Source organism: Dromiciops gliroides, chromosome 1, assembly GCF_019393635.1.
Source record: "Dromiciops gliroides isolate mDroGli1 chromosome 1, mDroGli1.pri, whole genome shotgun sequence".
NCBI lineage: Eukaryota > Metazoa > Chordata > Mammalia > Microbiotheria > Microbiotheriidae > Dromiciops > Dromiciops gliroides.
In genome coordinates, this window is record NC_057861.1 from 673698761 (window position 1) to 673710831 (window position 12071).

The 12071-nt window shown below is 51.5% G+C and overlaps 1 protein-coding gene across 1 annotated transcript; it reads left to right on the forward strand.

The window, feature by feature from the left end:
- The first annotated feature begins 3708 nt into the window (after positions 1–3708).
- On the forward strand, positions 3709–10764 carry KLHDC8B (kelch domain containing 8B). The gene is made up of 6 exons (XM_043979289.1): positions 3709–3847; positions 4473–5165; positions 7876–8040; positions 8293–8517; positions 8707–8808; positions 9568–10764. Exons 2-6 carry the CDS (start codon positions 4790–4792, stop codon positions 9762–9764), a joined length of 1065 nt encoding a protein of 354 aa, XP_043835224.1. The 5' UTR covers positions 3709–3847; positions 4473–4789; the 3' UTR covers positions 9765–10764.
- The last annotated feature ends 1307 nt before the right edge of the window (positions 10765–12071 follow it).

Below are 12071 nucleotides of genomic sequence, written 5' to 3' on the forward strand. Positions count from 1 at the left end.
TCTAAGAGGCAATCCAATAGTCTAATTTTAAAAACTCCAAACTCTTAATCCCTCCCCATCATCTCCAGTCTTGGCATCCCTAGCTCCTTCCGCCAAAGTCATGTAGCACGTTCTCCAGTCCACACACCAGTCTGATCCTCCTCTTCGAGGCACACTCCACATTGTATCCATATCCTTCCTAAAGTGGAGCCCCCAGAGCTGAGCACAATCTTCTAAGTGTATGTATGTAGCCTCACTAGGACACAGTACAATGAGATTATCACACTTCTCTCCAGGAAGTCTGGGATAGCATTACCTTTTTTTGGTTGTCCTGTTTAGAGAGGAAGCAGGGGGGTTAAGTGAAGATAGGGCCATTTTCAGAGTCAGGAAGAACAGAGTTCAAGTTGTGCCTGACACATACCAGGCCTGTTACCCTAGGTAAATCACTTTACCTCCTAGGACTCCAGACACTAAGTCTTTGAGCTTTGTAACCTCCATGTTATCCTTGACCCCTGACTTTCCCTGACCTCACATATTCAGTCATTTGCCAAATACTCCTGTTTCTACTGCCACAATATATCTCGCACCCATCCTTTGTCCATTACTCACAGTGACCATGCTAATTCTGGCCCTCATCACCTCCTGAATGGACCATCACAGTGGCCCCCTTTTGGTCTTTTGGCTTTACATGTCTTCTCCACCCAAATTCTTCCTCCACTCAGCTACCAAAGTGATTTTCTTGAAGTACAAATTTGACCATGTCATCAAATCAAGTATAAACACCTTGGTTTGACTTTTTTAGAAAACAGATGAATATCTTTTGTATTTACATTACACCTACATTCCCCACCCTTTCCTCTCCTTATAAAAAAGATTTTTTAAAAGAGGGGAAAAAATCAGCAAAACCTATAAACATATGTAAAAAAGATGACATAATATGCAGTATTCCAAACCTGTTGATCCCCACCTCTGCAAAAGAGCGGAGAAGATGCCTTCTCACATTGCTTGTGAGCACAAGCTTGTTCTTTATAATTTCTTGACATTCAGCTTCATTTGTTCTATGGTAGCTCTTCTATTTATATTGTTGTAGTAGTCATTGTGTATGTTGTTTTCCTGGCTCAGCTTACTTCACTTTGCATCATCCATTTGGCTTTTAAAACAATTAACAAGGGGGCAGCTAGGTGGCACAATGGATAAAGCACTGGCCCTGGATTCAAGAGGACCTGAGTTCAAATCAGACTTCAGACACTTGACACTAGCTATGTGACCCTGGGCAAGTCACTTAACCCTCATTGCCCTGAAAAGAAAAAAGAAAAAAAAAATCCAACAATTCACCACTTGGCCCCAATCCGTGTTTCCAGCCTTATTATACATAATTCCCTTTCCTGAACTCTTCAGCCAAACTGACCTCTCTGTCTCTCACAAGTGACAATCTCAACTCCATCTCCTGTGTCATCCTGAAAACTGACTGTGCCCAAAACCTGGCATGTATTCTTTCCCATTTCACTTAATCCTTTCTTTTTCTTTTTTGGTGAGGCAATGGGGGTTAAGTGACTTGCCCAGGGTCACACAGCTAGTAAGTGTCGAGTGTCTAAGGCCAGATTTGAACTCAGGTCCTCCTGAATCCAGGGCTGGTGCTTTATCCACTTCACCACCTAGCTTCCCCTGAATCTTTTGATTCCTTCCAGATGGAACTCAATCATCATTTTCTCCATGAAGCCTTTCTTGGTTCTTGAAACTGCTAGTGCCTTCCCTCCTAAATTACCTTGTATTTATTCTGGGGTTTTTTGTATCGATTTACGTAAGTCGATGTTGTCTTTGTTATTTCTCTCTACTTGGAACGTAAATTTGAGAAAAGATTCTTAGATTTTGTTTTGTCTTCATATCCCCAGTGCCAATTACCGTATTACCCTGCACATAGTAAGTGCTTGATGAATACTTCTTGATTGATTGGTTGATAGAAATGTTAAACAGCCGGAGGCCCTGGAGAAATCTTTGGGGCACTCTATAGGGAATCACACTGTGCTTCCTTCCCTCAGTCTTTTAATAAAAGGAAGGTAAAAAAAAAATGAACACAAGTAACCACAATCTGCCTGTGGGAGTGCCACAGAGATACAAAGGTATGAATATTCAGAAGAGAAAAGGAGAAGAGATTCCTGGAGGATTTGGTATTTGAGTTGTCTTGAAAATGTGTGTAACTATGGGATAACAAATCCCCAAGGTGGAGGAATCGGAGTCCCATACCCCCCACCTCCCCAGCCTTTGCAATGGGAGATTGGTGAACAGGTCTCTTTAGGGGAAAGGAAATCAAAGTAATGTGAGGGTCACATCCCCCCTTAAAGCCTGCTGGGGTTTGGGGGGGGGGTAGTTCCTGGAATGCAAAGAGCCTTTGACATGACGTCAGGAGAGACCTGGCAATTAAAAATCAAGTATTCAGCGCCTGTATCATGTAGCAGGCGGTGTGCCACAGAGCAGGGGATACACACAGACAGTTTTATATAGCACCTACTCTCAAGTTTACATTCTACTGGGGTCCGGGAGGGGGGTGTTGTACATAACTAAATACATAAAAACAAGTACGAGATAATCGGGGGAGGGTAGAGAGGCAGCCTGGGGAAGTACTTAGAGAGCTGGCCTTTGGAGTCCTCAAGGAATCCCGCCTCTGACATACACTAACTGGGTGGTCCGAGCCAGACGCTAGCGCCACATCCGTGCCGCAGGCAACAGTGGTAGACTAAATTGCAGACTGAGTTCTGGTCTGCAATGGTAAACCGATTTTCCTTTCTGGGCTGCTTCCTACAATAGGTCCGGACAAAAAATAGATGGTGGCTGGGGAACGCCAGCCATTGGGAGGTGTGTGTGTGGGGGGGAGGTGTCAGGGAAGGCCTCCTTAGGAGATGTTATTTGAGTAGAGCTGTAAAGGCAGAAGGAATTCCGAAAGGCTCGGGTGAGGAAGGAGTGAATTTCCAGGCGCGGGGGCAGCCTATTCAGAGAGGAAAGTCCTCCAGAAGATCAGCGAAGAGCAGCTCGGCTGGACAGAAGAGGGTCGGGAAGGAATGGTGGGGAAGGAGGATGCCGGGAAAGGCCACTCTCTAGCGGTGGAACGGCACTTCTCCGAGCCCCAGTTCTTTCCTCTGTAACTAGAGGATAAAGACAACACCGCAGGAGGCTAGGACCTGGTAGACCTTTCGCTAGCTCCTCTGCAGTGAGTTATTTCCTAGCCCCTCCCTTTCATCGCTGCCCCCTCCCACGTGGGCAGCTCAGGCCCGCCAGCTGCGGCGCCACGATGCGCCGCTAGGGGACGCAGCGCCACCACCGCCTGGACCCGGCCAGTTGTGGTGCCCGCCCCCTTCGCCCTCCCCCTCCTCCTCCCCCTCCCCCTCTGCCTAGTAGCCCACGTTCGTTGGGACAGACCGAGGAAAGGGCCGGGAAGGAAACCCAGCCCCCGGCCTCGCTCCTCGTCCCGCAGCCCCTTGGACGCCTTCCCCAGCTTCCATCGCCCCATTTCTCCAGCGGCCCGCCGGCCGGAGCCGCGCCCCCTAACGGAGCGCAGCCCCTTCCCCGGCCAGCCCCGCCTTCCCGCGTGGGACGCCAAGGGTTAAGGCGCTGGATGGTTTCCCCGAAGCCTCTGAAGACTCAGGGGAGGGGGGCCTGCTGGGGAGGGGGCGGGTCCGGCCCCCGGCCCCTCCCCCCCCGCTCCCCTCCTCTCCCCTCCCCTTCTCGAACGGCTCGGGGCTGCGGGCTGGTGCCGAGAGCAGGCAGCGGCCAGTGCCGAGCTCAAAGCCGGAGCCGGGGTCGGCGCGGTGACCACCCCCAGCTGCCCGCCGGGCCCGGCCCCCTCCTCGGGCGGCTGAGCCGGGACCTTCGGGTAAGTGCCGTCCCGGGAGGGCGAGGGGCACTTGGGGGAAGTTGACAGCAAGGCTCGGGGGCCAAGCTCCTGGCCCTCGGGCTGCCCCGCCCGGGGCTGCGGGGTCTGGAAGGCGCAGGCGCCCGCCGCGGGACGGGAAGTTTGGGGCAGAACCGGGAGCGTGTCCGGCCGGGGCTGGGGAGCCCGCGATGGGGGTGGGGGGGTTGGGCGGGGCTCCCACCTGCCCGGACCCCTGTATTTCCCACTGCCCCCCGACCTGGAGGGCCCTACTGTGGCTCTGGGGATGCTGGGAGGGCAGGGTCCCAAGTCCATCCCCCACTCCTCCCCAGTCAAGCGCCTGGATTACCCGGCCGATTTCATCTGGTCCAGCCCCTGGTCAACTCTCTTGCCTCTCCATCACCTGCCCCTTTTCCTCCATGATTCAGGTGGTGTTGTGGACAGAACCCTGGACGCCAGTTAGGTCACCTAGGTTCTAGTTGCAGCGCTGTCACCAGTTTACTGTATGACTTTGGACCAGTCACTTCCCTGTTGTGGACCCCGGTTTCCTCGTCTGTAAAATGGGTTGGCTGGGCTAGTTGTCCTCTAAGATCCTTTCTGATTCTTACATTCTGTGATTTCTTTTTAGGTAAAGGTGCATCCTCTCCCTTTTGGTCCTCCCCAGCATCCAGGCTGGGCTGAGGAGCTTGTTCCCTGCCCTTGGAGAGCAGAACAGAAAGCCACAAACAGACTAATGTCTCATTCCTAGGCTCAGCCTTGGGGGCTAGAAATGATGCCTTTCTGTGACTCCTGCTGAGCTCCATAGCTTTCTCTGTCTTTCCCTGTAAGGGAGCACTCCTGGTCCCTGAGGACTAGGAGAGTGGGGGTCAGGGTCATCAGGGACTGACTGGGTCATGGCCCTGGGCCAGGAACCACTTCCAGTGCCCCCCAAGTGAGCAGCCAGCTATGGCCACCAGTGGTGCCCGCACCTTTGTTTGGCATGTGTTCCCGGCCATGCCCACATGTCGGGTGTACTGCACACCTGCCCACCAGGATGGACACCTTTTTGTGCTGGGTGGATGCAGCCGGGCAGGATTGCCTTTGGGCACAGCAGAATTGCTGGATGTAGCTTCACACAAGTGGCTTTCCCTGCCCCCGCTGCCCACTGCTCGAGCTGGTGCAGCTGCAGTATCCCTAGGCAAGCAGGTGTTGGTGATTGGGGGCATGGATGCTGGGCAGAGCCCCCTGGCTTCTGTGGAGGCTTACCACACAGACGAAGGCCGATGGGAGCGGCGAGCTGCCCTGACACAGCCAGCCATGGGCATCTCAGCCTTGGAGAGGGGTGAGCAGGAGCTTGGATTGTGGGAGGGGGTTTGGAGGGTAGGTGCATGATTCTAGAAAAAGAGCGAAAGGCTTGCTGGACCTCTAAGGGAGATAGAATGTGACCCTTGGATTTGAAGATGATGGGGGAGTGTGATCAAAGCACAGGGTAACCTGGAGACAGTGGGTTATAACAAAGAATCCTGGCGTTGGAGGCAAAAGACCCGAGTTTCAATCCCTGCTCTGCCAATTAATACCAATATGACCATGGATAAGTGACTTCCTTTTTCTGGATCTGTTTTCATTTGTATAAAATGAAGGGGTTGGACTAGGTAATGGCTAAGGTCCTTTTGAACTCTCAATCAGTGATCCTACAAGAGTGACTGAGGGCTCTTTAGGGGAAAGAGGAAACAGCTAGGACCTGAGGGCCCTAGGTAAGCATGGGTTCCTAGTGGATCCCAAGGCAGAAGAGCCTCTTCCAATCCCTAACTCATACCCCATGCCCAACCTTTTTGCCCCTTTCCTAGCACACTGCATAGAATCCCTGGCTCTCCTGTGGTTTCTGTTTCCTTGCTTTTCCCCCAGGTCAATTCCCCCCACCTTCACCCCAGGACAGGCATTTTGCCCCCCGGGGAATTTAAATGAGTGACTTGATTAAGCCCCTGCTATGGTCAAGACTCTTGCTCTGCGTTAGGGCTGCTAATAAAGAAAATGACACTGTCCCTTCCCTCAGGAAGCTTATAGTTTACTGGGAGACGACTTATACACAAATAAATGTTATAAAAGGCAGGATTATATGAGGCCGAGGCTTCTTGAAAAAGGCATGCAGCACTTGAGTCTTGAAGGATTTTAATGGATAAGAAGAAAGCATTCTGAGTGTAGGGAACAATAGTCCAGTGTAACTGAAACTTAAAGAGAATGTGAAAGGGAGTAATGAGAAAAAAAGTCTGGAACTCTTCAACTGCTAAGAACTAGGGCCCTCATAGAAGAACTTCCCAGACTCAGGGAACTGGACTGTGGTTGTACCCTCCCAAATGTCGCCCTCAAACTCTCCCCCTGCCACCACCCACACACTTAGCCCACAGCCTTGGTCTACACAGCCCTGTCAGGCGCTAGTGTTCTGAGTGGAAGGTGGGGAGTGAGATGCCAGTCATTTCTGGATGACAGATAGGACAGACCAGCTTCAGGGAGGGTAGTCCTTTCATTTAGGGGAAGGGGGGGCCTCCTGGAAAAAGGTTGGCTTGACTTTCCATTCTCCCCCCACCCAAAAAAACACCCCAACAACCTTTATTACTCATCCTGGGAGACATGAGGACTGGGAATGCAGACAGCGGTGGCTCCCACAGTTATAAATAGGCTGTGAGGGAGGGGGAACAAATGCAAAGACGGCTGGGCTAAGTGGAAGATTCCTGTCTCAAACCTTGAGTAATGGAATTGGAAGACCTGCCTGGCGGATGTCCATTCCCACCTCTACCCTTCCACTAAGGGAAGTGAGACAGAAGGGAGCTGGGGAGAGGGAGACCTGGGAGATCTGGCTAGATACAAGTTCTGGCCAGGCACCAGCGCTGCGGGCCTCTTAGGCCCCCTGATGATTATCATGGAAGCACCTACCTGATCCTGCCTACTGACCTTTGCCTCTTCTTCTTGCCCTGCTCTGTCCCCACGATGCCCTCCTTTCTCTCTCTCACACACACACACACACACACACAAACACGTTGGGAGGGAGAGTATTCCTGGAAGCCAGAATCCTCTTTCCAAATATTCCCAAACTGGAGTCCAGGAAAATATTCCTGCTTAGCTGGGGCCAGAGCTAAGGATGATGGAGGTACCCAGGAATCCTCCCCCAACTCCCCAGTCTGATCAGTATATTAAGATACAGCTGCTTCTTTTCTCTGTATTTAAGCTGGATCCTATAATCCAAACAGAAGCCTCCATATACAATTAACTGCACTTTGTTTCCCTCCTTCCCTGACTCTAGCGCTATACTAAGACCCCATACCCCACCTCCTGCCCCCATACTGAGCCACCACATTGAGGCTCCCTATTCAGCAACTTCTTCCCCATCCCCAGCTTTAGCCTCCAATTTAGCCCCTGCCCTAGGCTGTCTCTCCCAGAACCATGTCCCCTACTGAGCCGATGTCTTTTCCCACTGACCTCCCCCCAATTCAGAACCTTCCTTTCTACACTGAACCCAACCCCATCTCATCTCCATTTAGTTCCCTTAATACCCTCCAACCCCAGACTGAGCCCCCTACTTACTCAAATGCCTCCACCCACACTTAAGCATGCCCTAGGGCTGGGGAGGGCGCTGGGCTGTACATTTCACTGACTACAAGCTTTGATGCTAGACTGGTTGCTATGGAGTCTCCAGGGAGACTGTGCCTGCCATTATAATTAGATCCCCTCTTTATGCTCTTCCCGACAGAGAGAACCAAGGGGTGGGGGTGCCGGTTAGTAGCCCAGGTTTCAGACAGCAGCGGGGATCCCCCTCCCTAATCCTGTGGGGGCAGGGACAGTCTTGGGCTAGATGGGAAGGGGGAGGGAGTCCAGTAGGAATGAGGCATTGACAAGCTGATGGTCAATCCCTACATCTCTCTACGAGCTGTGTGGTCTGTGGCGAGTTTCAGGCTAAGAGTGGTTGCTGAGGGGTTGTCCTGTCCCAGAATAGGGTTAAAGTCAAGGCAAGATTGCCTCTAGGAATTGAAAGTCTGAAAGTGCTCTCTCTCTGGCAGATGGTGTGGTGTATGCACTAGGTGGAATGGGCTCAGACACAGCCCCACAAGCCCTGTTGAGGATGTATGAACCTTCTAGGGACCGATGGCTCTCCCTGCCCTCCATGCCCACACCCTGCTATGGGGCCTCCACATTTCTTCAGGGGAATAAGATCTTTGTTCTGGGTAAGTGGCTCCAGGTCTGAAGTTGAAGGTTCATGTGATTAGGGTTAGGGACCAGCTTGTGACTACAGGACAGTTTCTGTCCTCAGAAGCATTGCTTTCATTTTCTCCTGTGGGCAGCAGAGGATAATGCAGACAATTGAGAACTGCCTAAGTTATGCATGTGGAGAGGGACCAAGGGATTGGAGTGGGGCTGAGAAGGGAGGGATGCCCTGGTTTGACCCCTCCTAGAATCTTCTTCCCTCTTCTTTCCAGGGGGCCGTCAGGGGAAATTGCCTGTAACTGCCTTTGAGGTCTTCGATGTTGAGATGCAGAATTGGACTCGATACCCAAGTGTGCCCAGCCGGCGGGCCTTTGCTAGCTGTGCCATGGCAGAGGGCAGCTTCTTTAGCCTGGGGGGCCTGCAACAGCCTGGACCCCACAACTTCTATTCCCGCCCACACTTTGTCAACACGGTGGAAATGTTTGACTCTGAGCAGGGTGAGTGTCAGGCCACCTGAGGGCTGAGTGGCTGAGTGCTCAGCCCCAGCTTCTTTCCTCTGGCCAGAGGGTGTGGGCATTTTTGTTTAGATGCAGGTCCATTTCAGTTCTCAGTCGGGAGCCAGAGCAGTGGTATAAAGAGTTATTCTAATTTGGTAATACAGAAGAACTGTCCTGTGTCCCCTGCAGGTGCCTGGACAAAGCTTCCTCGTTCTCTTCGAATGAGGGAAAAGAGGGCAGACTTTGTAACTGGCTATCTTGGGGGCCGAGTCGTGGCAGTGGGAGGCCTTGGTGAGTATCCTTAGAGCTCTAGCCCTGCTTATTGTATCTCTAGGACTTGAGGTGGGGAGAGGGCAAGATCGTGGGAGGAGTAACCACTAGGTAAGCATGCTTACCCCATGGAGTTACAGTGATTACAGTGTGACATGGAGTTATAGTGATCACATCGGAAGTGTAGACACTGTCTCATCCACTTTCTTGGTGTCCCTCGTTGTATCAAGACATTTAATGGGCTTCCACTTTACCTGCCTGTAAAATGGGGGTGGTTAGTTGCTTTACCAACTTCACAGAGATGGTTTGAGAATAATAGATGGTAACTTTAAAACTCAAATCTGAATAGGGATCTTTGCTATAGTAGAGAGTTTTAAAAGAGGTGTCTTCTGAGGGAAGCATTAATGAAGCCCCTCTGGGCATAGGATTGGAGCGTGATATAGTGGACACAGGATTGGGGGCCAGAAGACCTAGATTCTAAGTGTAACCATGGACAAAGCACAGAACCTGTAAGAGACTCATTTCCTCATCTGAAGAATAAGGTTAGCAGTATAATCACTGCTTGCCCCCGCAGGGTTGTGGAGGAAAGTACTTTACATGCCTTAAAGCATCAAATAATAGTAAATAAAACAAGAGCCTCCACTAGATGACCTGAAGGCCCCTAGAGTGAGTGTTCTTTCTTTGACCTGGGTCAGTCTTGGTGGAGACCTGTCCTCCTGGGGCTCCCCCTGGCCCAAGGCCTCAGACTCTTTCCTTCACACTGGATCTCTCCTCTCAAAGGGAACCAACCGTGTCCTCTGGGCTCTGTAGAAGGCTTCAGCCTGGCAAGGAGGAAGTGGGAGGCACTGCCCTCGATGCCAACAGCTCGATGTTCCTGTTCCAGTCTCCAGGCCGGGCAACAGCTTTTTGTCATTGGTGGAGTGGCCCAGGGCCCCAGTGGAGCTGTGGAGGCCTTGTGCCTACGGGATGGGGTTTGAAGACTGGCACAACCCACCTGATCAGATCTGCCCACCAAAGACCACGACAGTGGTTTCTGCAGAGATTGGGTGGTAGGGGAGGGAGGAGAATGTACTGCCACCCTTGGCTCAGCGATGCTATTTTCCCATCCATGTTTAGAACACACTTTGGCTTTCTGAGGTAGGGAGTAGCGCAGGAACACAGAGCAGCCCCTCAGCAACAGCTGAACTCGAGACATGTAACAGCCGCCAAAGGGTTGGCCCCAGTGGTGAGAGCGGCTCACTACCGCCCTACGAGTGTGGGGTGAGTAGGGGAGGAAGGGAGGGAAGGGCAAGCTGGCTGTCCAGGGACTGAGCTCTCTTTGACATTAATACACATCTTGAGCACTTGAGTGTAGGGCTCCAACTTCTCTGGGATTGGGAGGCCAACAGTTAGTTTCCTCCACATCCCTACACTCCCTTCGCCCTTCCCCAGTGTGGTCCCCAACCCTGTTAGGTCACAGCAGGGAGTTGCTGTGGCCCTCAGTAGCTGCACCCTCCCTGTGGGCCTAAGCAGAGCAAAAGTCAGGAACAGCCCGTGGGACCCGCAGAACTCCTCCCTAGTTTAGTGCCTACAAGGAGGTGGCCTGGCATACCCACGCCTCCTGAATAAAGCTGGCCTTCACTGTAAACATAACACTGTAAACACAACACTCAGTGGAACTGTTTGTGCTGAGGGAACAAAATGCCTGTGGCTTGGGGCGGGGGGATGCTCTTGGGTAGGGGAGACCTTAGATTTATCCTGCCCAAAGATCTCTCTTTGCTTAGTATATAGGGGAAGGTGGAGAGAAATGTGACTTGATGGAATTGTCACCGGTTAAAAGACATTGGTTATAGTTCCCCATTCCACCAGTAGTTGTTTGGTGACTTTGGGCGAGTCACTTCAGCTCCTTGTGCCTCAGCTTCCCCATTTCTGAAATGGGGATCTATAATAACCTGCCCTACCTACCTCACAGGGCTGTTGTGAGGCTCAAAGCTGTCATTATATGAAATATGAAGACCTACTGAAGTACATGGTGGTGTTGCTTACTCTTCGAACTCTGCCTTTCTCCATTCTCTCCCAAGGACCAATCAAGGGGAGGACAACTTGAACCAGATACCTATTTCCCGCTTCTTTAGGATTCAAGTCTTGGGGCCTGCATGAATAGCATGGGACATATTCCTAATGCTCTGTACTCAGCTAGGGACTCCTCAAGCAGGCTAGAGGACTAGGGACCAGGTGTATTGCTTAGTAACACAGCGGGTTGGAAAAAGGCCCATGTGATAGCTTGTCGAACTGCCACAGCCATCCGTTCTCTCCCAAGGAAGGTATTCTCTGACACATGGGTCTTGGGATGTTATATTCTTTCATTATGATGTCACCTTATTTGTAAAGGCTCGCAGGAGACCTGGGCACTACCAACCTTTTAGTTGCTTAGTTTCCTTATTGGCAGATAGGGATAATAACTTCCCTTTCTAACACATAGGTGTGTTAGGAGGATCCATTAGAAAACGAATGGAAAAGCTCTTTGCAGTGCAGGCAGTAAAGAGTGGCCTGACAGTCCTTAGGATTTTGGACAATCCTGAGGTCTCATCTTTGGACCGGGTCCCCCTTTTAGAAAGGGGGGATTTTGGGAGGAGGTCATGGGTGCCAGATAGAGCATAGTCCTCTGCCTAGGAAACACAATGCTCTCCCTACATTGACTTGACTCTTCATGAACTACATATGTCAAGAGTGTAGTGTTTGGTCCCTAGGTCAGGCCTTGCCCTTCCATCTTCTCTGAATGGGCAGAGGTTGAAGGTACTAAGCCACAAAGGGGGCCTGGTCCTCCCCCAAAACGATCTCTTTCCTGCCTTTCCCATGAACTCCGTTATTCCTGAATTGGTTTAAGAGTGCTGCTTTCCCTACAGTTGCTTCGTGTGGGAAGGAGGGGCAGCGCACTGAGAACCAACACGCCACAGCTGGTGTTGCGGGTGTCCTGTGTTAACTCGGTTCTGGCAGCACCCATTCCCTCCCCACTGAAGATTGCTGTCTACAACACTTCACACTCCTTCCCTCATTCCAATCTCCTACTTTGGGGGCAGGATTCTGGTCCTAACCCTTCCTGCCTAACTCATGCCCTTCCACTAGCAGCACCATCGGGAGAATGGTTCATGTAAAAGACACTGCCCTAGCAGGTAGCTTAATCTTTCCCTTGGGACCCAACTCCTATTTCCATCAGTCGTGTGGATTTTTCATTCCTAATAGCACTGTCTCACGAAAACTGAAACCTGCCTACAGCATAACTTGGCACCAGGATGGGAGTGGGA